The sequence below is a fragment of the Anarhichas minor genome, unplaced genomic scaffold (assembly GCF_050575085.1).
Source record: "Anarhichas minor isolate MPS153535 unplaced genomic scaffold, ASM5057508v1 ptg000004l, whole genome shotgun sequence".
NCBI lineage: Eukaryota > Metazoa > Chordata > Actinopteri > Perciformes > Anarhichadidae > Anarhichas > Anarhichas minor.
The window spans coordinates 12,987,040-13,014,140 of record NW_027466450.1 but is presented as its reverse complement, the minus strand read 5'-3'; the positions used below and the strand labels follow the sequence as shown (position 1 = coordinate 13,014,140).

Genomic DNA, 27,101 nt, shown 5'->3' with positions numbered 1-27,101 from the left:
ATGGATGGACCCATCAATCATCCCAACCAAACAACAACAGCATTTTATTCCCCAATGCCATATTTAATAGAAAAATAATGATGCACCTCTTATTGGAGAGGGAGGAACGGGAAACAGGGAGGTTTAGTCAGAGACAAAATGCTGAAAGAACACGAAACAAAGAGAGAGAGAGAGGGTGGATTTAGTGAGAGTTGAAAAACAGTTTTTATGTACAGCACAAACATCTCTCTTAACCCTGTTGTAACAAAGAGCCGCACTCAGCTACAAGGTTTACAGCTGTCCCTCTCTACTTACAGAGAGCTGGGGTCCGATTCCCTGCCTGTCCACCTATAAAACTCCCAAGGTAGCCCGACTATTTCTATGTAATTATGGCTGATGTCACATCAACGGTTTAGAGGTCACGAAGGAAAGGCTCACGTGTGTGTGTGTGTAACAGAGTGAGGCGAGAGCGTGCCCCAGCATGTCTATAAAATGACAAACACAAAGGTCTGTCAAGTAGGTAAAATATCACATAATAGAGTTTTGTGGCATATTTATAAGGCCTTAATTTATTGCACTCTAATGTAAGAATACGTTTTATCCAAGCAGAACATGGTATATGAATTATTTCCTTTAATAGGTAGATTATGTGGACTACCAACTACCACCAGTGTGGTCAGAAAGTAAAGAGTCATGAATCAAAGCCCAATTTATATGTAGCGTAACGGTCTTGTAGTCAGCATTTAACGGTCTGAGGTCTACAGCCCAAATATATCAGCACGCACTTGAAAACCTTCTTGGCGCTGCTACATTTATCCTGTACTTCAGCCTTCCTTCAGTTCTTGTATGTTTGGGGTGTTTTTTTATCTTAAGTTTGGTCTTCAGAGAAACAAATACAGAGTTGGATTGAGGCCAGGTGCTTTGCCAATAATGAAGACTCAAGTGTTTGGCCAAAAACAATGCTTGATTACCATTGGAGAAAAAAATCGATTGTGTTTGAAAATCATGAACCATATACCAACTGCACTGAACAGTATGTGTGCAGGGTATGATGCAATAGGGTGTGGCACAATATGTCACAACAAAAGGTAATCCATCTATTCACGGTCAAACAAAAGCAACATAATGAGACCAGTTGATTATTTCACTCTGTTCTCTGTGTGTGTGTGTGTGTGTGTGTGTGTGTGTGAGAGACATATTGAAAGAGAAAGTATCTTGTGAAGAATGAGAGACCTAACCTTAATTCACCCAGCACTCCAAATAGAGACATTCTGTACAGTGGGCGCCGTCTTATTCTGCTTTTACAGGATGGTGTTCATTGTTAGTCACGGGTCTCAGTGGGTGATACTCATGACTAATGTACCCCCCCCCCCCCACACACACACACACACGGACTGTGGCACTAAATTGTGTTTTCATTGTGAAAAGGCGCTCTGTCTTTGCCCAGGTCAACACTGTGTCAGTGAACCGCTATTTGTGACCTATTGAAACTCGTCTGAGGCGGTTTTTCAAAAACAGTTTCAAGGTTATTAGAAGGGAAGTTGTGGGAATTATGTTTCCCATCATAAGGGGAATGCACACAATCGTTGATCATTTAGATTTATTTATCCTGACGGATAACCAGCTCTCGTTGACAAACCGTTAACAGACACGATTCAAATGTAGAACTACCATTAAGAATGGACGAATGCTTGCGACTCATTAGAAAGTCATCAATATAACGTTTTTTTGTTGTTGTTTTTTCATAATAGCAGACAGCTATAACATGTTGACATGCTGTGGGGTTAATCTGGTGTTAACTGTGAGACGTGCGGCGGAAAATACCCGTTCAGGAACCGAGTGGCAAGACACGGAAAACGCGAGGATAAGTATACAATGAGGGGGGTTTGTCTCTCATAGAGGTGTCCACATCGGCCTCTGGGTTAAAACAAAATGTAATAATTCTTTAACGGTTTACGGTTAGATAGTAACATCCCTAGTTGAAGCCTTTGCGGAGACCTTAGTATGTAAGGAACGCTAAATAGCAACAATAGACTGTTGAAGATGCCAGACAACTGGATGGATACTTTACAGTAGTGTGTTTAAAATGGGCAAAAGGAGTCGTATAGAAATAAGAAAGGTTATGGGAATCACGTGCTGGGATTTTCCCAAATCCTATTGTGAATCAGACAATGGTTCGCCCGTCTCTGGGTGGTAACAGTGACGAGGTTAGAGAGAATATTGGACCCAGTTCAGACGACTGAAACCTTGAACAACAAGACAAAGAGACATTCCAGAAACACACACACACACTGCAAAATTAAGACACGTTAAAACATAAACGGTGTGCACACAGTAAAAGACCGGACGTAGTTCTGACAGAGCAGGGAATTCATTCTCGATCAACAGGATATGATACAAGCTCCTCTTATAACCGTGCATGAGCAACATTTGGAGGCGGCACAGATGAGCAACTCTGCCAGTTTTATGTCCGGGAGCATTTCTGATCTTTGCTGCCAATAACAACCAAACTGAATTCATTCCAGATGTTTCCCTTGACGTGTTGAAGGCAATGGCGACCTCTGCCTCTAAACGTTGCCTGCCCATGATTATCTTCAGAGGAAGGCAAAGAAAAAGGAGCTGCTACTGAAACTTAAATTCTTTCCCTTTTTTTTTTTTTGGTGCAAACCCATAAAACAAGAGAGGCTCCAAGAGAAGCATATGGTTTGTTAAGAGGTTGTTGCCATTCAAACTAAAGCATGGTGATGGCCATGAACGTGACTGAGGGACTCGACTTATTGCCGGGCACTAACCTCGTTCCTTTTAATGTCGGCATGCGTGCCAGTTGCTATGTGAGTAATGGAGAAATGGAATATCAAATTAGTAAATAAAAAGCTTCTGACTGTCTGGGTGGAAAGTGTTCGCTGTGTTTTCATAGCTTCATTAGACAGATAAGACTGGAAAAAATAAAAGGACTGCAGGGAACAGCTGGCTGGCCACATGCACACACATCCGGACAGTAACGGGAGTACATTGGGAAAGTTTTACTTTTACAAAACCCCAAATCCATTCTGCTCTACAGTCTATTTCTGTGCTGTTGGTTTTTTTCCACAGTCCAAAGACATGCAATTTAGATCAAATGGAAATTCCCTGTAAGAATTTAGGAATATGAAAGTGATAGACATGCAACCCCTCGCCCAATGCGTGCTGGGATTGGCTCCAGGCCCCCTGATGCTGAACTGTTTTACTGGATACAGGTAGAGATTGATGAATGGAGTAAATAAATAGTTAACAATCCTTTTAAATGACAAATTCATGCTATTCAGGTAGACAGAGTGCTTTCCTGCTCATGCTTTAGAGGATTGGTTCTGAGGATTCGGCACCAACCAATACAAAGTGGAGTTGGACATGTCGATGTTCTAATATTTGGATCAATGTATTGGAAGACAAATACATTTTGTTGATCGGATCAATGTGGAAATGTCCCGATGATTGATGAAAATACAAGTTTAAAGCCGCCATGGGTCGACTTAGAAACACAGACAGCCACGATTAGCTAACAAACTAAAATAGAAGAGAATCTTATTAAAAGGCAAAACCTCGATATGACATCAAAAACTCAACTGCGAGTGAACTACCCGGCCCAGCAAGCGTGACCAGGAGGACGGAGTCATCATCAGAGGAGGGCTGAATGAGCTCAACTCTGAATTACAGGAAAAAGACACACACACATACACACACACACGGCACTCATTATTAGTGCTGCCAATGCTTTTAACGCCAAAGTGGGTCTGTGGACTGTTTAAATGGGAAACACACTTCCCAAATCTGCAGAGTGTGAGAAAAACTCCATGTCCATTTGGATAGTGGCATTGGTAAAAGACAAACACATTTCTTTAAATGAGATTGGGGTTTGTAAGATTAAAAAATAAGAAATATTTGCGTGTTTTGTAGTAGTGGCGGCCAGGAAAACCTAAAGGAAGAGGAGGCCGCTGATGGGAAAAGGAAGAAGACAAGGACTCAAAGTGAAACAATAACAGAGGACAGAGGAGAGCAGAAAGGTGGATGACAGATTGTCTGGTCTTAATCTTAACTAACGAAAGGAGTTCTCTCTTTTCCAGTTGACGTAAGGTAAGTTTAATACAGTAATAACTTTAGAGAAAGTGTGCAGGGAAATGGCTTCTTATGGCTAAAAAATATATAAAAAATGCTGTAAGGCAAAGTAATACCATAACATGATAAATCTGCATATCAGTTTAGCTCAAAAATATTTTTGAAAAAATCTAAAATCTATTTCACTCACACTCACAGGCCAGAATATAGAAGACATTCAAACACTAGCTTTACAGTGTGACAGCTGACACCACCACCACTCAGCTTTACAAACAGTAAGCAGGAGACATTTTTAAAATAACAGGAATCAGACGGAGGACATGGAGAGGAAGATGAAGATAAGGGTGTGTACTATAGAGACAGATAAACACACGTATCATTGTCTTGTCTTAACTTTGACTCCTATTGGTTGGAATTGAAATAAAACACTTTCATCCGCCTAAACAGCGGACACATTTGTTCTTGTTTGTCTAATACTTGTGGGTGTGGTGGTGAGTGGGACTAAAAGGCTCTTCTAACTCAGGAATGTGCTCAACTACTGACAGGTTCACCATGAAAAGGGAACATGTTAGAGAGAGAACGTATCTAATGCTGTCCAAGCCTTTGTCTCTCTGGACAGACAATACAGGTTACTGTAACAGAGACGAATACAACCAGCAGCTTGCAACTGTTTGATTAACACTGTGCTAAGTGAACATGTACAGTGACCACACATGACGTTACAGTATTAAGTTACATTGAGCCGGAAGGTCAGTGGCTGGGAATATTTGATTTTCTATTTTAGAGGAGTGTAATCTCATGGTTGCCTATACAAATGCTGATTATCATCTTCCAAACAACAAACACCCCAACAGATGAAATAAATACAGTAAGACTAAAAGAACAGGAGAATATCACATCATGTCCCAATGCTTTCTGGAAGATCCCTGACCTGTGCAAGACAGCCGTGCCCTCAGCCTACATACATACATACATACATACATACATAGCAGCAAGTAAAGTTCACATCCCCACACTTACTGAGAGAAATCTAGATGCAACAGTTAACGTCTCTCAACACACACTAAGACGTCAAAGCACTTTGTCTGCAACTGCTCCTGTGGCTACTCCGCCAAACTGTGGCTGTGCTGCAAAGCCTCCGGCATCTTTGTAGAAGAAAGAATAAAGGTGGACAAATGAGTGCAGGCCCAGAAAACCCTTCGCAGGACAAACACCAGAGTATGGGGTTAAATCTAAATAAAAGTCAGCAGCCAGTAGCACTACCTCAGTATATTCTCAATCAGAGGCATCACGCCACACGATGCCATTAGCAATGACTACATGTAAATGAGCGCACGTATTTAAGCCCAAAGTACAGGATACAATAAGATAAAAGCTTTCCATTAATTTAATCTGATAATAAAGGCCGTGTCACACCGCCCACTGCAACACTTGCCTTCCAGACCCTCACTGCAGGCGCCCTGTTGATTTAGTTCCCCTCTCCTTGGGGAGAAAGTCTGTTGTTGTCTTCCAAAATGCACACGCCCACCCACAAGCACACAGCGCACCCACTTGGAGACAAACTTGTGGTGATGGCTTTTGTTGTTTGATAATTGTTTTTAGGCAAACATAATTTTGCTAGCAGAGACAGCTAACCCATAACCATGAATCAACGAGATGGTAATGGAGCTATGGGGGGAAACGGCACGATGCTGTGGCAACATTGCATGAGGTACTCTCCCTCTGGTTCGTCCCGCTCTCTCTCTCTCTCTCTACACTTAAGCTCCCATTGCTTTTACTTTTCATAGTCATTCAGCCAATCCTAAACAAAATAATAAAAACGTCTCAAGGAGAAACAAACAAACCAATAAAAGTGAAATTGAATAAGTTTGCTGTCGGCTCACTTCCATAACCATTACTTCTCCCTCTACCCTTCCCACAGAAAGCCAGTCAGGTAAATAATCACCTCTGCTTTAATTAATAAATGCATCATCCTTAATGAGAGGGGCTTGTTATGCACTGTGGCAACTGCTACTGGTCTGTTTTTTCCTTTTGATTTTTTTTTCTCCCAACTCTCAAACTTCAAACTTAATTTCCACCTCTGAAGCATGCTAATTGCTTTCCCCTCTCAGCTTTACAAACAACAACAAAGTTTTCTCATTTGGAGGCAGAGAACGGTGTAATGTGTGGCTATCGATCGCAAGGGGAAAGGAGATTGCCCCTGGCTGGTCACAAACCAAATGACTTTAAGATTGAAATTAAAGTGGTGGAGGTATAACTTTGTATAAACACTCTGTGTGGATACAATGACAAAGGCTCTACATCTGAATCATCCAATGTTGAGTTCAGTATTGTGTCACATAGAAGCACTTCGGAGCAGTACAGGATGAATGTAAAATGAATAGGGCTGCAACTTACGACTGATTTTGTTGCATTGAGTTGCTAGAACCCGAGAATGTTTGAAAAATCTGCTTTACCCGATTTAATTGGTTGATTGATTCAAAGAAAAGTTGCCGACTAATTCTCTGGCTGCCTTCACTGCCAAAGTGGCAGAAAATATTTAATTTAAATGTAATATTTTATTCCAAGTTCAACTTAAGTTGCCATGTCACTTGTTATTAACAACTTAAAGGTAACACAACCCAGGAATTTAGTAGTTGATCGCAATTTCATGATTCTCGATACACAACTCTATACCGCTGACATCGCTATGTTATACAGGTCTTCATTTCATTACATCTTTATTACTACAATGCTTTTTTCCTCCTGTTTTAATCATGCTGGGTAAACAGACATGCTGGAAGCCCTTTGACTAAAACCACATCACATTAAAGCTGTTGTAGCCTCTTTATATGGCCCGGCACCTGGCAACATCACTCAACTGTTAAATCTGAGATCCTCCAGTAACGCCTTTAAAGCTGTTCCACAGTTGAGGCTCGACACCGCGGGTGACCGAGCCTCGTCCTTTATGGCTCTTTATGCCCTGCAATGACATGCCTGAGCAGATCTTACTTTCTATTTAGCATTTCCTGATGAGGTTTGACGGTATCCTGGTTCAGAGGAGAGAAAGCTTCTGACTCTGACTGAGGATCACGGTGCAGTGGTTAAACTGGGATGTGCTGCAATAAACCTGTCCATTTGTCATAGCAGATTAAGTTTAGCTCCATCGGGGAGACTCATTTTGGTTTGCTCGGGGTGGTTTTATTTTCTCCTTAAAGAGCCATTGGAAGCTTAAATGTCAGTGTAACAAGAAGAGGCAAGGTGAGATTCAGGAGGCACCGGGCTTCACAGTAATACAGTTTGTTCTGAAGTAAGACTGAAAGAGACCGTCGTGTGTGTTCTGAAAGGACAAACTTTACCCGATGATACCGTTACTGCGTCCCTGAGAGAGGACCGATTCAACTTTGTTTTTATTAACTGAAAGGTTTCTGAAAGGGAAAAACCATGAAGTTGTTCTTTATCCAAACAAGTAGGCACTACTGTGTATACCTAAATAGATTTAACATTCACCAACAATAAGCATTAATAAATACTCTACATTTCCATGACGTCAACTCTTGAGTTTCAGAGAGCTCTTCTACCCTTGTTTGAATGTAAAATGACAGATGAACGTTTTGTAGAAGTAAACAGTGTCTGAAAAAGTCAACAGTGGTGCAAATGGTTTGGCAGAGCCTTAACAAACCTGCAATAAGTCGCCTGACATCTGACAGCTTTCGCTATCCACCTGCTCCATTAACATTGCAGAAACATGTAGAGCCTGGACTTAAGGGTTAAAGAAACATACCCTCAAGCATGTTAGCTACATAGCACTAACTGAAAAGCTAAAGCAAAGGAAACAAAGGAAAAGAGAACATTGGCAACAAGGAAGAAGGAACATATTGTCAGTCCCTGACCGACAGAGAAATGTGCCAAAAATAAATTGTGATACGCAGAAACATATTTGTACGAGTAGAACCTATATTTGCTTAGCAACAGACTGCTAACAAAGTCATTGCCGGCTGACACCTGGTACGAGTGTGGGCGGTGATTTCTCGTTCGCACATTAATAATACACCTGTTATTGCAGACGTTTTTTTGAGCTTCTTCCAGCACGACTCATCCAGTGTGAGCTCTGATTAGGGTTCTGTGATTTGAAAACCCACTACCTGCAGGACGACAAGAGATTAAAACCTCTACTTATCTCCTTTGTATGTGTATCACCGGCATCAGCTCGATGCCTACAGGAGACATTCACGTCAGAGCAGCGACTCAGAGCTACAGGGACTTGATCCAGAAACAAACGCAATAAAAGCAACGATCACTCCGATAAGAAACGGGGAAAAAGAAAACTCACACATGCTCAGTGCACATAAACACCCGATGATGGACAGACTGATGAAAGGTTGAACAAATGGAAGGACAGATGGATTAAGAGATGATCAGGTTGTTTCCATGACCTGCGTGTCTGTGGACTTGCTTTCTCACGTGTGGAAACTAAGTGTACGCGTGTGTCTGAGCTGCTCACCCTCGGTGCTTCGTTTTCATGTCCTCTGCGTCGTGGGTCCAGTTCTTCATACGGCGGCACTACCACTCCTTCTCTCCTCGCCTGCTGGTATTCTCTTCGTAGCTGCTGGATCCTGTCCGCACTGCCACACACAAGCACAACTGGGTTAATTAAGCTTGTACACCTCTAAAGGTCTTTACACACCGGGGGGGGGGGACAAAAATGTGAAAACCCCGCCCATGAAAATTATAAGTCTGGAGCTTTTATTGTGAAAGGTTTGAACAAAATGAGTGGATCTGGTTTCCGATGTCTTGGTTTGGACTACGGAGCCTCCGTGTTGTTGTTTCATAGATATATAATATATATATATAATTGGTTATAATATATATATAATAATTGGTTGATGACTTTATTTGCACTGCTAAAGTTTAGAAAAAGCAGCGTAATATTCAGAATTACTGAATCATTATATCATAAAAACACTTTTTTTTAAAAGCTTAAACTGACCAACCAGCTGTCCTGATGATGAGGCAGCCAGTAGAAGGCAGTGATTGTACCCACATCTGCCTGCAGAGGTTTGACTGCAGTGATACAGAGTAGACAGACTCTCCTGTGTGCACACATACGGGCAGCGCACACACACACACACACACACACACACACAAACGATCATTCTGACTGCCTTCATCTATATCTGTTTTTCCATCTTTTATGCTTTTTTTCTCTTGCAAAAGGAAAGAAAAACAAAAATATCAATCACATGAATATTCGTTCCCTCTGTCAACGGAGGAAGAACTACAGCGTATCAGCACTGACCCCTGGGTCACGTACCCACACACACCCACACATAATGGAAATATGGAAAGTCACATCATACACATATTCAACATTACAACTGCAGTGGGCAATTTCATGAACCAAGTTGATGGAAGGAGGGGAAATGTATTGATGTACCATCAGGAGACTTATGGAGAGTCAGAGGAATAGCGACACACTTTCCTCCCGTCTCCGAGGCGGTCCGTGAGCATCACTGAGACTTCTGAGTGTTTCCAGTACTCAGCATTTGTTTCTGTTAAACTAGAAATCCGCAGTCAAAAATACATGTTTAACAAATGCAAATCTAAACACTGGACTAACTCTTACTCTAGACTAGCATGACTCTTTTTCACACATGCTAGTAGACAATAATGCGGCACATTCAAGCTGCTAGCAGATTATGAAGCAGAGAGAAGTGGCTGTTTTCAATTTCATTCTCTAATTTCTATTATTTTATTTTTTTTACTACAATAATAACTATCACAGAAAAGGCTGCTGAAACAGCCCGCAGCAATTGAAGATAATGAATTCATACAAAATGCAAAAACCTCATCAACAAAACTCATTTACATATAGCTACATCTTTGCCTTCACAATGATAACATTAATTTGAAGTTGAAAAACAACATATCTTTAAACAGTAAATCTTGCATTTTCAACACGTAAACTCTTTTCAGAAGCACAAGTTGATAATTCTTTTTTTTTTTTTTAGCCATTCTCTTATTTTGCTCTCGACCCTTCGTTCCCCTTCCTCTCTTTGAAATCATAAACCCAGAGAGGTGTGTGAACGCAGCGCTGAAAACACATAACACCTCGTCTCACATCACAAATCCTGTCTTTTGCATGTGTTCAGAACAGGAAACATGACTTTGGTACCACTTTTATCCACCGACTTTGGTGTCCTACTTCCTGCTAAACTGGTTTAACAGAAAGTGTTTTAAATCTGCAAATCTTTTTTTTTTTTTTTTTTTAACGTGTTAATGTTGACTTGTGACAGTATTTATGACTGAAGGTATTGTGCGCCACCTGTCCTTCATTCATTCTTCCATTTGAAATTGACTGGAGGAATGAGGGTAATATTATAGACCGAGAGACGTTATCTTCAGTATCTAGTGTGCGGAGGAATGCATTAGAATAACACACGATCTAGACTCAATCTGTGTGTGGTCACATCTGGGTGTATCTGTGCTCCATATTCTAGCCTATAGGAGTAAGAGAGCTGTGTCAGCAGCAGCACACAACACCCACTGTGCACAGAGTAGATTTGGGGCAGAGTGAAATCACATGCTAACACTGAACCACTTGATTCTCCCATCACCTTTGGCGTTAAAGGCTAATTTCACCACCTTTCACGAGGATCAGCGGTGACAGTGAATGTCTTCAGTGTGTGCTATGTTCACCAAGAAAGCTGAGTTAGTTGTCCTTCCTGCATCCAGCTCCATCATTTGACGTGACAGAGACGTAGTTGGCGGCACGGAAGAACGACGGGCTATTTCAGCTTGGATCTAGATGCCGCTCAAAAACAGAACTTCCTTGTTCTTCTTCGCTTGTATTGCAAGCTAGCTACGTTTCAAACAGCGGAGGTGGCATCCCAAAATGTGGTGCGGAGGATGCTATGGACGAGGATACGTTTTTACAGTGTTCTGGTTGAAAAGGATATTGAGTTTTGATGTATTTGAGGCGGAGCATAAGGCCAAAGGGGGATCGAGATGGAGGCTGCAGCTGCAGGGAGGAGGATCTGGACTGCGGGGAGCCTGCAGAACCTGAGCTGCTGAGAGAAAACACGGACCGGCGGATCCTTTGCTCAAATTGCCCGCCGATGCCAAAATAAATGGGATCACTCTGCTGCAATGAGTGTCAGCAGTTTTAGTTGCTGTCGCCGACGCCAGCCCGCACACAGCACAGTGTAAGCGTTACTATGCATTCGAGTCTTAAACTGGACCACCGAGTGAGTATTTTTGTCACCGGACGCCATTGGAAGCTATTTTGTTGCGTTACCTCTTAGCAAAATGCTGAAAGAATTCAAGATGGGCTCTGTGTGTGAAAGATACAACATGTGAAGGAGAAATGAAACGCTCATGCCGGTTCGGACTACAGAGCCTCTGAGCTTGCTGCTGTATTTAGACATTTCATCAAGTAAATCCATGTCAACGAAGAAGGCAGAGAAACACCTTAGGCACGCTGGCAGCTCATCACAAGTGTATCACGTAGACGGAAATAAACACTCACATTCATAGGAAATCGATTCATATCCCTCTCCTTCCCTTTCCTCTTGCCCTCACCTTCTGACCCCCCCCCCCCCCCTTTTTGATTACATGTTCTCAAGAAGTATTCACCCAAATACTGATTTCTCAACAACATGTTTTGCATGAAGAATGAAGTGGAAATCCTCATTACACCGGATGTCTCTCAACACTCCTGTTGTACGTGTTTTTACGCGTTTTCTGTTCCAAGTGTACGAGTCGTGAGTGGCTTCCCTTTCTCTCATATTAGTGCCACTCCACACTTTGGATGGATTGGAGATGAGGGCGAGGGTTAAAGGTGAGAAACATATAAAGTCAGTGGAAAGACGAGAGGATTTAAAGAGACATTGGTGAAATGTTCTCTATTCCTGTATTCCTTTGGTTTGCTCTACTCTCTGCTTTTTGGCTGTGCTGTTTCATGTTTATGCATCGTAGTAGGAATGACTTGTGTCACTCCTCACACACACATACATACTTTTAAGTACACACACCCCTCATATTATTGACAGAGGGCCTGGGAGAATAGGGTGATAAAATGTACACAACATTAATTTTCTGTCCACAGACAGCATGCGCACAAATCTCTCTCACACACACACACACACACACACACACACACACACACACACACACACACACACACACACACACACACACACACACACACACACACACACACACACACACACACACACACACACACACACACACACACACTTCATAAGATTTATGACCCGGCATAAAAGTAAGAGGGCGGGCTCAAGAATAAATAAATGTGATAAACAAAGACATAACACAACACTCACAAAAACATACACAGACATTTATGCAAATAGTTCCATGACCACAGCCGCAGGAAGCTATTGATTGGAGAAACAAGTACGCCATAAAAAAGCAGACTTGTATGACTTCACTTTTTAACTACCTCGTGGTCATTAAGCACCACTAGAGCTGGCTCCTATGGTAATAGCCTAATAGCATTAGTGATGCACTACATTATGACTCAATACCAAAAATATGTTTGCAACTGAAATGCTCTCTTTATACTTAACTACTTAAATCTCTCATCGGGAAGAACTATGGCATTCATTCTGGAATATTTGAGTATTATGTTAAAATAATACGTTGTGTATAAAGCTTGCATATTTCAAAATAAAAGCATAGGCCTGAGCTTCAAACCACTCCTCCCTCTTTCTCTCTCTCACACACACACACACACACACACACACACCCCCACACACACACACAGGAAGATCAATCTCCTGCTCTAGCTCCGCCACACCAATAATAATTCTATAAATGTTTAAAATGAGAATCAGAAACCCGGCAGAGCTGTTAATAATGCTGCTATTAATAATTAAGACTTCTGTTCCATTAATAACATGGAGAGATATGATGAAATATATCAATGTCCACAGCAAAGGAATGTGTCCTTGTCATTAAAGCCTGTAAATATTTACTAGCCTGGTTAAGGAAGGTGCACTTTCTTGAAGTAAACGCTTTAAAAGCTGCTTTCTGGTTTGCTTTTAAATCAGTTTTGGGATCTTTGTCACAAGCAATCTAAATGTGAGACTCTACTGCTGAAGCCAGGAGACAAGGTGAGACGTGTGATCATAGGTCATGTTTGTTTAACATTCATTTTAATGACGCGATACGAAATCAGTCAAATCCTGCACAAACTGTGCATAAGTTTAAATGCTTTGAAAGATGCTTTATTTATTTACACTCTAATGCCCACATTAAATATAAATACTTTGAAAAGGCATTATCAGCGGGTTCACTTTAAGCTAGACTTAATAACTTAATAAATAATGTAAATAAACATGTTGTGGTGGTAAATCCATTACCAACACCAGTGCTGGTATCTAAAGGAAAATCTACCTGGAGATCTATTGATATTTTTATCAGAAAAAAAATTATACGGGATGTATCGAAGAACGACAGGGAGAGTTAAAGAGATGGAGAATAAAGACAAAGGGTGAGACAAAGAAGGGGAGAAAGGACAGGTCACGCACGCTTTTTTTAGTGCTCTCTAACGGATGACTTTGAGCTAAAAGGTTCCATAAATCTGACACAAAATGGCTCTGGTGCAGCCTGCCACACACGCACAAGCTCACGCACATACAGGTGATGTATGGTCTCCTCTTAGATGTGGCACAGGGGGAATATGTCATTCACACCCTCAGCTCAGTCTGATTTATCACATGTCTGCAAATGTTGTGTGTGTGAGAGTGTGTGTGTGTGTTAGCATGCGTGTAGAATAACAAGAAACTAGTGAGGTTCTATTGACATCTCTTGGATGGATAGAGGGCTAAGATTCAGTACCAGAGGGAGTCAAATTGTACTTTTCAAATATTACCATGTGCACGCGAGAGACTGAGAGTCAGCGTTGCATTCTTGGAAGGAACAAAGACAAGAGAAGGATAAAAAAAAAAAAGCTAACCGCTGGCAGAGCTCTTGACCTTCTGCAAAGAAGAAGTGAAGTAGTAAAGCAGGATTTCCTTTCATTAGCACAAACACAAAGTCATGATAGCCATTTGGAAAAATCAATAAAAGCTTGAAAACATAAACTGCAATTGATTCTAAAAAAGCTTAAGAGACGGTGCACGCTGTATATAAATGGAAAAGAGGGAATTTGTGCTTTTGCATCCTGCCGATGCTAATCAATGCAGCAAACAATAACTGCTGCTTTACAAATGTCAACGTTATAGACGACTGTCTTACCCTCTTCAAGGCAACAGTAGATGGACATAGACTCCCTGTGAGATGTGTAGTAAGGCAGGAACCTGAAAACCTCTTTAACCAATACCACGAACTACATGAACTAATTTAGATTATACCTAATCCCTTAATTCAATTAAATACAACCATATAATAGTCAGCGTTTGAACTCACAAACGAGCGGTCTAATAATGCTGACGATTGCATTATTTTTAGGCTGGTGTCCTCTCCTGGCAGTGACGGGACAAGCGGTCGATAACTGTGCGGGAACACAACAGAGCAAACGTAGTCGACCGATAGTGAGAAGAGGGAGTCGTGGTCTTTGCTTCTTTGCACACCGCCCATAAACGTGTGTTCTTCCCCCGAGTGCAGTCGTCGAGCAGAGGATCGTTATCAGCTGTGTCTGACGAGGATCAGCTATCAACAACAACAGGTCAATGACGCTGCGTCTCTCTGCCTGTACCTTGTATCTGTGTTTCACTCGACACACACACACACACACACACACACACACACACACACACACACACACACCAATGCAGGATTAGTCGCGAGTAACAAAAACAACTTAATCGATGAGAGTTATTGTCCGTCATGTGTTGACACGGGTGTGAGTCATCTTTATATTATACGTTGGGTCATGTTTGACATTTCCAGGATGCATTACATTTGCCTCCGGCGTTTCTCCTTTCTGTGACTCATTCAGTGCAGATATTCACAGTTCCTGTCACTCTTACTCCACCATCTATTTTTTAATTTCTCCATTCATCCTTTTTGCCCACTCTCTCGCCTCGTTCTACCCTCCACAATGTATGCAGGTAATCTTCTCCGCCGTCACCCCTTCCCTCCCACTCCATCTTAATCTCTTCATCGTCTGCCCATCTCCGTCGCCTCTGCCCGTATCTCCCTCGTCTCGCTCCTCATCGTCGTCTTCCTCCTAATCTCCCAAGCCCGCGCTCGGCTCTAATTAGCCGACGTCTCCGCTAATGAAGTCTGACAACAAAAGATCACCAATGTTGGCAGGTGGGTCGGCGGGAAGAGAAAGAAAGGGGCGAGTACGGCGAGAGAGAGAGAGAGAGAGAAAAAAGTAACACGGTGCGGTTGTGTATGTGGAGCGTATGTGCTGTCAGGTTGCTCTGTTGCTCTCTTTTCATCTCCAGGCTAACAGGAAGTGACACGTGTTTTTAAAATGCAGCTGACAGGATATGACACCTCTCTTTACGCGGCGGCGTCAAAGCACGGGGAGTAATTAGTGCTCCATCGACTGCCATGACATCAATCATACTGGCTGTCTAAATGCCGCCGTGTGCAAGAGAGACACTCACAGTGGCAGAGGAGGCTGGCATCCAATCCTCGTGATAATCAGTGCGCGTGTGCGTATTGTAGAGATTGAAAATTGTCTGGCATAACATTATTTTGACAAGCCCTCTGTGTGTGTGTGTGTGTGTGTGTGTGTGACAGAAAGAGGGCGAAGTAGCGCTACAGGTGGTAAACAGTCTGGCATAAAATCATGTAGGCAGGCTGGCTCAACATTCCCCTTTGACTTTAACAGCCGTGTGTGTGTGTGTGTGTGTGTGTGTGTGTGTGTGTGTGTGTGTGTGGCTGGAGGCCAATTTGCCTGATGCCTCTGCCAACCACAATAGCTGTGGATGGCATCTCTTTAAAGCTGGATGTATACCTGACACGAGGGGTTAACGGCTGTCCTGTAGGTTTTGATTCATCGTTCAGCGTTATATTTAACAGTCATATGTTATATTTAATTCACTGCCTTTAAAACAATCCATAAAAAGATTTTCGGATGGGATTCTACAATTGGCCGGACATTGTTTGTCATAACAGCGATGGAGCAGTGTGGTAAATTCAGATAATTACATCACTTTACTGTGGCCTTTAAAACCTACAGCATGCAAGCCGTATTACGATATTCAAAATATACGACGATATCTAATCTGACATCACAATATTGATATATTATCAATTAGTGGTGTAATCGACAATTGTGGATCCGTACTGTTCCCCCCCTTGTGGTTTGGCACGCACGTGAACCGCGGATTAATGAGTGAATTACACTTTTATTGACGTTCATTATCCGCCAATATCCAGTAAAAATATGCAAATCAGCATTGATGCTTTCTGTTCGGCGATCCCCGATAGTGTTACATCGTAAACAACCAATCTGTGTAACGTTAGCAGCACCGCTAACTGTGTTCAGTTAAAGTGAGTATTGATCCAGTTGATTGAAGGAGACGTTTTCACAACAACATAAATATTATAGAGAGAATAATGACCTGTTTAACTTCTTAACAATAGCTCTAGGCAGCTTATAATACATCATTAAAACTATTAATGACAAGACTTGTTTTAATCAACAAAATATAATCTTTTATTTCCTAATCATTTAAATTATGTGTTTCTAGAAAGAAAGAAAAAACACTTCAGATGACTATAACAAAGTAAAAGTTTACAATTTGTGATGGTTAACTTCAGAGCGATTGAAATAATTGTTGTGACGGTTGCAACAAAACATAGTCTGGAGCCTTGTAACCGGCTGTTATAACCAAAATAAACCAGAAAGGGATCTCTAAAAGTTATATTTGCTCCTTTTTTTTGTGCTGATCAGATCCTTGATCCGTGATACGATCCGGATCGTGACTTTTCATCCATGTATTACTTTTGTCCCCATTGCTGAAAGTGTCACAGGCCACTTTACACTTCACTGTAGCTTCACTTAGAATCTCTCCAATTACTACAGAAGGTTTGATAAGTCGCTCTAGCTGACCTTTACTTCACATGACCTCATCTCTTCCATGCTCTCCATCATTTTTTATTTTTTTTTGCTGGTTATACAAATATTTTCTGGCCATGTGGACTCAACCAGGGTAGTTTCATTAGATTTAATATATGTTTAATAGATTTAATAAAGCAAAACCAGCCACCTCCTTCATCTTAACCAGAATAACTTAACCCAACCTCAAGCAAAACAACTATCCAACCCTTTCTCAACAAGATTCAGCTTAATCATCTTCCCCAGAGATGAGTTTGACTACAAAGGTTTGGTGACAACTTCAGGGTTAAATGGTATGAATATATAGTTAGTCATAAGTATTGCACAAAAAAAGTCACCCACTCCCACATGAAAGAGCGTAGAAACAAGTCGATTAAGATGCGTATTACAATAATCAACACAAGGCAGTGGAAATGTATCTCTTCCCACGCAAATGCATTTTTCAGAGAGGTCATAGCACCGGAGCAGCCACAGTACGGCCCCCCCCCGGAGCAGTCTTTGAAGCGCCCTGCAGGCACACTCATACCTCTGCAGCTAGCAGCCCGCGATCCATACTTGGTCCGAACGGGACTTGAACCTAGAACCCTCCGGTTCCCAAGCCAAGTCCACCACGGACTGAGCAACTACCGCCAGTCACGCACCGTGTATGATTCATAAATATCTCATCCACATATAATCTGACACACACGACATACACACAATATATAAACTAGCTATGGGTTACTTCAAATCCAATCAAATGCACATTTTTTATCCTTACTATATGAACAAAGGTAAAAGATAAATGAGTAAAAGGAACAACAAATATCTATAGAGATGGAAACAACATGAAAGATTTGACCTCTTTTGTGTGTGTGTGTGTGTGTGTGTGTGTGTGTGTGTGTCCTTTTAAGAGCCGGAGTGTACGTGCCCGTGTGTCCTTTTACCGTGTTCGTGCTCCATCGCGGGCGGATGTCCTTTGCATGGAATTTACTTTTCATTGAGAAGTACTTGGCAAATACGAGAGGCGGAAATCATAAATGAGAGGAGGAAGAGTGCAACAGGGGGGGGGGGGAAAGAGAGACCCAGAACGGGTATATTCAAGGAAAGGGAGCAGGGAGGAGAGGATGGAGCGGACGAGTGCCTCTTGAGAGCTTTCTCTTATTAGCCAGGCTGAATCATGTGCTCACCCCCCCCCGCCCCTCTTCTCATTGAGTCCTCTACACATTCTTTACTCCCAGCGTCTCAGTTCACTTTCCCTTTCTTTTCTCCTTCTAATTTGCCCTTTTATTCCTCGTTCCCCGTCTCATCTGTTGAATTATCCTAAAACGTCTACTTGGTGTCTCCTCCCCTCTAAATCCCTCGCTTCCTCTCCTTTTTCCTTCACCAGTTGATCCTCTTTTCTCATTCCTGCAATTACTTGGGTCCACTCATGTGTCCTTTCAGCCCACAGAATGTAGAGCCTCTATTCTCTCTTCCAAATCATCCTCATCTCTCACATTTATTTATTTTTTTAAGCTCTAAACATGCGCTGACCCTCAACCATTTTCTCCCAAATCTCTACAGCTCGCTCCTCTTCTCTTTTCATTCTGTTCTTTTGTCTGTTTCCCCTATTTCCGCTAACCTTTATCTTCCTCGTTCTCCACTCTGTATCCCTCTCCTCCTGCTTTTAGAAAGAAAATCCCCCATTTTCAACAGTCCCTCCTGCTAATTTGTTCCTTTGGCCCCAAACACTCGTTCTGGCTCTTTCTTCTCCATACCTCTCTTCTGTTTCACCCCTTCCCCGTTTTCTTTCTTCAACTCCCCTTCCCCCTTTATTCCTAATCCCACTTAACCCTCCGTTTTAGCTCCCTTTAGTTCCACAACACTCCAAACGTCTCTCTCATATCCGCCATGGTACTTGAATCTGCTTGCTTCTTTCAGTAGTTAAATAAGCTGAAATTCCACATTTCTTTCCACAGAGTTTCAATAACAATGCAAATTTTTTTTTTCCACATATAAAGCCTCCATTTATAAATGACAAAATAGGTATTTAACAAAAAAAAGAAGAAACATAAGGTTGGATTGCAGATCTGCCAAACACACGTGTGGGAAAGTTTCTACAAGTAAAACTAGTTAGTGAAGTTAAGAGTTATATCGCTATACCTTTGAGCCACAGCCGCCCAAATGAAACTACAAAAAGATAGCAAAGATACAACCCCAATACACACACACACACACACACACACACACACACTGCACCCTCCTCACCAAACCTAATTACCTACAAGAATAAAGTGATGTGGAAAACGGCACCCGCACAGACCAACCTGGCAGCCACTAAAAGCTCCCTCCACAGTGTGAGTTTGTGTGTGTAGTGTGCAGGATAAAGACAGTGAGTATGTATTACTGTTTGCGAGGCACTCATTGAGCTGAAAGAATATCTGATTAATTAGCATGGAGGAAAGAAAGCCTCTCCAGTGAGCAGCCAAGCAATGCTAAAAGCTCATCTTTCTCTCCTGTACGAGCTCCCTCTGAGCCTCTCTTGGTCTCTGCTCCACCACGCTGAACCTTAATGCACATTTTGGGAGCGCATGCCGTTTCCTTTCATGTACTCTGTGAAATAAGACGAGAGCAATATATGCGGGCTTAAAGGGATGGTTCGGATAATTAGAGGAGGGGTTTGTATGCGGCGCTTATCCATCAGTGTAGTAGATGGCGGTCTACTCTACAACTTACACTGGGTCACAGCTCCAGTAATGGTCTATCTCAGAGGAAAAGCCTATCGCTGGGTGATATAAAGCAGCAACAGGGCGGCCGCTCTTCCAGCACAAACAAAAGTTTCTCGCGGTGGCAGATGGTGAGCCGATGGCAAAATCACTTCCAACATGTTTATCCTCTTTAGTCAAGCAAACCCGAAAATAAACACAAATAGAGTGACACTAAGAAGGGGGGGGGGGGGGGGGCAGATGTTTATTCAGCTTAATTTGGTATTAACAATGGAATGAGGGCTGCTCTCATATCGACCATGGTCTTTATCTATTTGTGTCTGAAATGTAAAAGGTGAGTTGTGTGTATATATAGTTTGTAGTGAATTATACAATAATTGGCACATATAAGCTCTCTTGACGGCGTTCGCTCTCCGTTCATCTTTCACTCCTGCGCCGCAGCACCTCTCTCTTTCTCAAGCTCACTGCACTCCGCTCTCTCCACACCGATGTTTTCTAATTGGTGGAGTGCCAGTGGTCGTGGTTGTTATGGTAACCTGCGAGGGGGCACTTGGAAGGGTTAGGTGGTAGTGATTGGGCGAGGGTGGGAGGGGGGGGGGGCGCACCCACTCAAGAAAACGGGAGGGCAGCACTTATCCCAAGGCTTGGGTGGTCACTTCAGAAAATGGACTCTGTGTGCGCGGGCGTGTGTTTGACATCCTAACTACTCGCTGCTGTGCATGCACCTAAGCGTGCGAGTGCGCAAGAAGAAATGGTTTCAGAGAGAGAGAGATAGTGTGTGTGTGTGTGTGCGTGTGTATGCACAGGGTGGGCAAAAGAGTCCTGCTCTCCAAGTGAAAATCTTGAAAAAGAGCTCCTTAGCTGGCGTCCTTTTTCTCTTCTCGCAGCCGGATTCCCACAGCTTCTAGCTTCCCCCTATGTGAGCCACTCTGTCCATCTGTGTACGGAGATGGAAGAGAGAACGACTGTACGTCCACGCTATGCTAAACATGAAAATGCATCTTTGTTTTTCTCTCTCGCCACCCAACACGAGCCTGGCTAGGGCCTGAGTGGCAGTAAATATAGGGAAGACAACTTACTGTCGCATCCAGCCTGCTGTGTCAGCACTTATTCTAAAATGTCAGAAGGTGGATCACACAGTGAAGGTGATGTCACTCAGCGGTATGTATGTGCATCCCGTCAAATAAGAACAACCTGCGAATGTGGAGGCCCGTTGTTCACACGTAGCATCATCGAAATGGGACGCTTTAATGTGGAGCTCGTCCTGTGAACAGGATGATAACATGGGGAATACTTTTGTGGAAAGAAGCAGGAAGAAACATTCAGATAAGAGTGGATTATATTTGGCCTGTGTGAGACACACATTCATGCCTCTCTGTAAGTGTAATCCTGTGTGTGTGTGTGTGTGTAATGGGTTCACTAAATGAGTCTGCATTAAACTCTTCCATGCATAAGGAATGGAGCAGGCGGTGCCCTTTAGAATTAAAGGTGCTGGGCTGGTTGAGAAGCAGACAGTGTGATATATTACAGTGCTATGTGGTTAAATAACTGTGCCTCCAGAATAGTGCTGTTTAAAGCAAACCGCCGATAGCAAAAAATAAATCTCTTTACACTCACAAACACGGAGAAGCACACATGCAGCCAGGCACGTGAATGTGTGCTGTGGGAATATAATTGACTTATATGGGAACTGCCCATATGATGCGGTGATGTCTGAACTCCTGCAGAGGCGACGACACTGTTGCAGAAAAATGGGCGCGACCGTGTTGTTCATTTGAATCATTCAGTGGAAAGATTGGGGAACAAAAGAAAACCTCATTGTTATTTCAGAGGCCTGCTGCATCTCTACTTTGGAGTTTGTCAAAGCTTTTGACAAATTTAAGCATTAGGGGCAACTACTGAGTGCCTATTGATTGGTAATGTGCTTTTTGCTACACGTGTATCCCAGAGATAGATATGAAAGAATAGCATTTATGAGCTGTTTTAGTGCTTGGCTCAGACCCAGCTCCAGAGTAAAATCACTATGGGGGCTTTTTAAATTAGTGGAGGTGCACCAGTGGTTACAGAGCAGACTGCACGGGTAAGCAAAGGCAACATCAAATAGCACAGTGCTGGTATAGAATCTGCATATCTGATATTCTGCTGTGTGGTAACAACAGATGACCAGAAATCAAAGGCAGGCAGCACAAATTAAACAAAACTGTTCAGACTTTTGCTACTTGAAATGATTGCTCCATTAAAAAGACATCAACTTGTTGATGCAGCAATATTTTTCCAAAGAAGCCAACAAGGTGAAAGTAGCAACTGCCAAATTGCATTATGAAGTATTACATCCTGTTCACCGAACATTCCAGCCGATCTCTATTTTCTAATCAAGACGGACTAAAAGTTGTTATCATTTCCACTGACTCAGCCGGTTATTTGTGTATTTGGTCATCGAGCAGCACTCACAGCTTCCAGAGGAGGGTGTAAGTCAGAGAGGGCCGTCCAATTCCAGCTGACGGTGTTGTTTCAGCCCTTAAATGATCATCAGTATCCAACATTATCAAGGACGAGGCAGTTCTTCTTTCATAGTCTGGCTCTCTGAGCCATTCACAATATCCATGAGGCGCTTTCTAACAGATGGCCATCTATCTCCATCTAATACTCTGTTTACACACACACACACACACACACACACACACACAAACACACACTTTGTACATTTGCGAGCTCAATGTCTGTTTAAACAGTCACATTGTTGGGGCCTTTCTAATGGGTACAAAATGCATAAATCAATACATTTAAGGGTGAAGACTTTAGGTTAGAGTTAGGGTTCCAGCGGTTATGGTTAGGGTAACACTCCAGGAAATGAAGTCAATGCAATGTCCCCAAAAGTCATGAAAACCCGACTGTGTGTGTGTGTGTGTGTGTGTGTGTGTGTGTGCGTGTAAATCGGTGTGGTTCATTGCTTTGCTGAGGTGCTGATGGAATGGAGTCCTTAGCGATTTTGTTTATCTCCGTCTCCCACATGCATGCCGCGGCTCTGGGCTCCCTCGACGCACACCAACACCGAGTCACGCACACACACAAACACACACCGCTGACACAACTGCCTGCTTTTTTTTGTGGGCACCATCGATTACTGTCAGCCGATACTTGGACTTGCTTCTGTGTGCATCATCAGGTTTCAGGAAGTGATGATAAATGAACAGCACTATCTGCTGTGGCCGTGGATATAGGTTTCCCCAAAAAAAATCAAGACGTTCTTAGACTCGTTTTACGGAAGGACCTGAGTAAATAGATATTGGATGAATTAAACTAAGTAGCCACAAAAGCACAGCCTGGATCCATGGGACTTACTTCTGCGTCTAGTTCATTATTATTAGTTGAATGAAGTGACTGAAGTGGAAACTGAAACGCTGACATACCATTCCACAAATGTACAGAAACAAAACAATGTGATGCTTAAATATTACATATTTCAAACTGACTACTGTGATTAATATTTTTTACAGCTGCACATATAATCATGCATTGCATCACTGGAGCCAAAGCAAACTATCTGTACTTACACTTACAAAATCTAATTTAAAGGAGAGCAGAATTCATGGGCTATGCATGAAAACCTGCAGTTCAGGGGAGAATAATTGCTTCAAAAGGTATCATTTCACAACATCATACTACATACTGATAATTTCATAGTAGACTATAGACAAATGATGTATATGCCACACTGTTTAAGTAGCATTGACCCTTGACCTCAGTATAGTTTGGGTAGAACCTGGCGTTTACATCAGTGCCTTGGATTGGCTAAAGCTACACTGAACTCTGCTGGATCCCATCCTGTTGTGCATGAAGTGTACCCTACGAACTAAGGTCAAATAAGTCTCGACTTTTCATAACGAAGCACGATTTATGCAGAGAGGAGACAATATGTGAGAAATACAGTGTCGGAAAACATTTCTATGAAGCATGAAACTGTCCATCAGACAGGGTTACTTCCTCGCATGAAGACACGTACAGAAATGAAGGTGGATGTGTGTGTGAGTGGATATATGCACCGGTAGATATATTCAGGAGTACATGAGCTGTGACTGACATAATAAAAGGTAAGGAGCAAGGATAGCGGAGCTGAGAGGAACACGTTGAACCCTGCAGTGATTTCTTTGGGATAAACACAACACAACACACACACACACACACACTATATGTATGTCAGTGGGTATGCGGGTACTCAAGTGCTCACACTGAAGCTCAAAGCAAGCACAAACAATTCAAACTCTCCTTTTTGTCTGTCTGTCTGTCTCTATCGCTTTGTCTGTTCTTAAACAAACACACGCGCAGACACACACACACACACACACACACACACACACACACACACACACACACACACACACACACACACACACACACACACACACACTGTAAAAGTGAAGAGGGATGAAAAGAGGAACGGGGGGGGGGGGGGGGGCCTGGGTTTGTTTACAAATTTAATTTAAGACTGAAGAATTGAACCAATTCTGCAAACTCATGTCAAACTACTGGACCTTTTCAGTCTGATGAAAAACTCCAAGTAGCACCCTCAAGCAGGAGTTTTTTTCAGACTCTTGTGAGCATATCCTGAGAAGGTCACGGGGTCTTACCCGTCATTGGCGGTAGCAGGAACAGGAGGCGATGTGGGTCCAGCTCCTCTGGGTTTGTTGACTTTGGCGTACAGCCTGTCAAGGGGGTCATCATCAGGGATGGCTCCAGGGTCGTTACCGTGATTCCCATGCCCTGGAAAGGCAGTGGGGCCTTGGGGGGAAGGGGTGCCCACATGGCCGTGCTGAACTGTGCTGTAGGGTGGCGACTGAGACTGGCTGCGAGGTGGCTGCGGCATTGGACCCATATCTCGGTCCCTGAAGGATTGTATTCGGGCATAGTTGGGGTCCGTGTCGTCATCTTCGACATCTGGATATGCCGCCACGCCGCCACCCTGCTGGTCTCTGAGCCGGTGCTCTCTCAGCTCGGGGTGCCCTGCCTCGATCCTGACAGACAGATGGAGAGCCAATTAATGATAACGATGACTTGAGTTACAACGAGGGCTACCACAAAGAAATACCTTTAACGAACCACACGGAAGCAAACCATTATAGCGTAGAGCTCGAGAAATGACGAGCATGGTGAAGAGAGCGATAGAGAGAACGGAGAGAAGGATGAACAATAAAAAGAAAGGAATGGCATTAATGCGTTCCATGAGAATAATAAGTGAACAATCATCTGAAATGGAGAAGGAAAACAAAAGATGGTTACCGAATTCCTCTCGATGTCACACATTTAAATGTGCGTTAAATTTAAACGCTCCCCACCTTTCCCTCTCGTCTTTCATCCTCTCGAACTCGTGATCACTCATAATGTCCGACTTCTGCCGCTGCAGAGCTGCTTTCGCCTCCTTTTTCTCCTCTTTCTTCTTCCCGAATCTGGACGGAGAGAAGAAGTGATAGAGACAGAGAGACGGGCATCAGACACAACGAGTAAGAGAGAGTCAAGTAGAGAAAGAACACTACGGTATACCAACTGTGTGTGGGGATTTCAACAGCAGATGAGGAACAAACATGACATTAACACTGTCCTTACAACACGCATGGCTGAAATCACAAGAGGGCACATGCAGACACAGTGACATGAACACACACACACACACACTGCGTCACACACACAGCGTCAGCTACACTGCACTGCAGCTGACGCTATCGTGAAGTCACATTTAAATTGAAATGCTCTAAAAAACGTAAGTTGGCTTCCATGTCTCTTTTAGTAGTTTTTTCCTCTTTGAGAGCATTTTATCATACAAATCACTTAAACTCCGTGAACTATAATATACAAATACTATGGGTATGAAAGGCAAACAGATACAGTAAACGCACTTATCAAAAATAGGTAAACAGCAGGTAGTTGGACAATCAAATGTAGATTGACAACATTCAAATCTATATGTATTTGTCTGTGGTTGCAATACATAGCGTGAGTAGTTCAATAAATGAGTTAGAAGCAGGATGTAAAGCTATTGCTACTCTAAACAACCTCATCTAAATTAGAAGATGGCCGCACATCAATACTCAAACCACACCAGTCGATACAGTTTGTGTGTGGTCAGCATCAGCAGCACACTCAGGGCTGCTGGACACGGCACAAGCCATTGCCAGGAGAGCACCGTGGCTCACGCAGACACACAAATACACACACGTGATTATTAAAACGTTATAACTGACCGTGAATGAATAATGTGAGAGATACAATAAAATTACATTTTATTTCTTTCTTTCCTTCTTTAAAACCAAGAACATGGTTTAATTCAACTTTAATGCTGACAAATGACTGATCGATATTTAGTTATTAAGAGCCATTCAGAGGCTAAAGAAAGCACTCATTAAACCTCACACGCCAGCAGCTGTATGGCGGGTAGGATTTGGTTAACTGAGCCAGTCAAAACCGCTAAATAGTTAATACCTCCAACATGCATATGACCTTATAACACACCTTATGTTTTATTTATCTGGTGAATTTATTGATGTATTATTCTTCGGTCTACACTTCCGCTACCCACTGCTGCTGATGTTTTTGAAGTATTGCTATACTTAACCTGCTCGTGCATTATTCAAACGGCCATTCGTGGTCATTCTAATGTGCGATTGTATGTGTGACTATTTTGTAGTTTAGCTTGTGAACGTCTGTGCATTGCTAGAAAAACAAAACGTAGTATGTACTCTGAGGTAATCACTTTCTTTGAAATGCTTAATATGGACTGGGGGGGGGGGGGGGGGGGGGTGTCAAGAAGCTTTTTCACCGGCCATTGAGGGGGGCTCAATGGAGGGCCATAGCGGTGTGTGTGCATTAACAGTGAGTGTGTGTTTGCCTCACAGGGGACAAGCCTTGCTCTAATGACTACTACCTCACTGAGCTGCAGGCTTACCCCTTTCTTCAACTCTCTCTCTTCCCCTCACTTACCCCTCGTTCACCTCTCTTCCCGTTTTACCTTTTCCTCCTCCTCTGCCGCAGAACTCTCCTCCCTTTCTCACATTAACCTCGTTTCCGTTGCTTCCCATCCATAGCTTATACCTCGCCGTCACCCCTTCATCCCGCCGCCTCGTTTGGCACGTCACCCCTCGGTATCAAACACTTCTCTCACAGCACTTAACCTCTAACATCCCCTCCCTCCTCCTTTCGTCTATGCTGCCGTCCCCGTTTCTTCTCTCGCCTCAGCTTTTGAAACGGAAAATTTTATAAATTTGGGATACGGTTAGATTTCCGGTTGTTTACATGACTATATGAAAATATGACTTTTAAAGCGC

At 42.8% G+C, this 27,101-nt stretch overlaps 1 protein-coding gene across 1 annotated transcript in view; it reads right to left on the bottom strand.

The window, feature by feature from the left end:
* LOC142969641 (partitioning defective 3 homolog B-like) overlaps positions 1–27,101 on the bottom strand; it is a 171,639-nt gene that overhangs the window by 42,847 nt on the left and 101,691 nt on the right. Inside the window, exons 20-22 of the mRNA XM_076109639.1 lie at positions 25,119–25,229; positions 24,414–24,797; positions 8,555–8,675 (exon numbers count right to left, since the gene is read on the bottom strand). Coding sequence (XP_075965754.1) covers positions 8,555–8,675; positions 24,414–24,797; positions 25,119–25,229 — 616 coding nt within the window. The remainder of the gene's footprint in view (positions 1–8,554; positions 8,676–24,413; positions 24,798–25,118; positions 25,230–27,101) is intronic.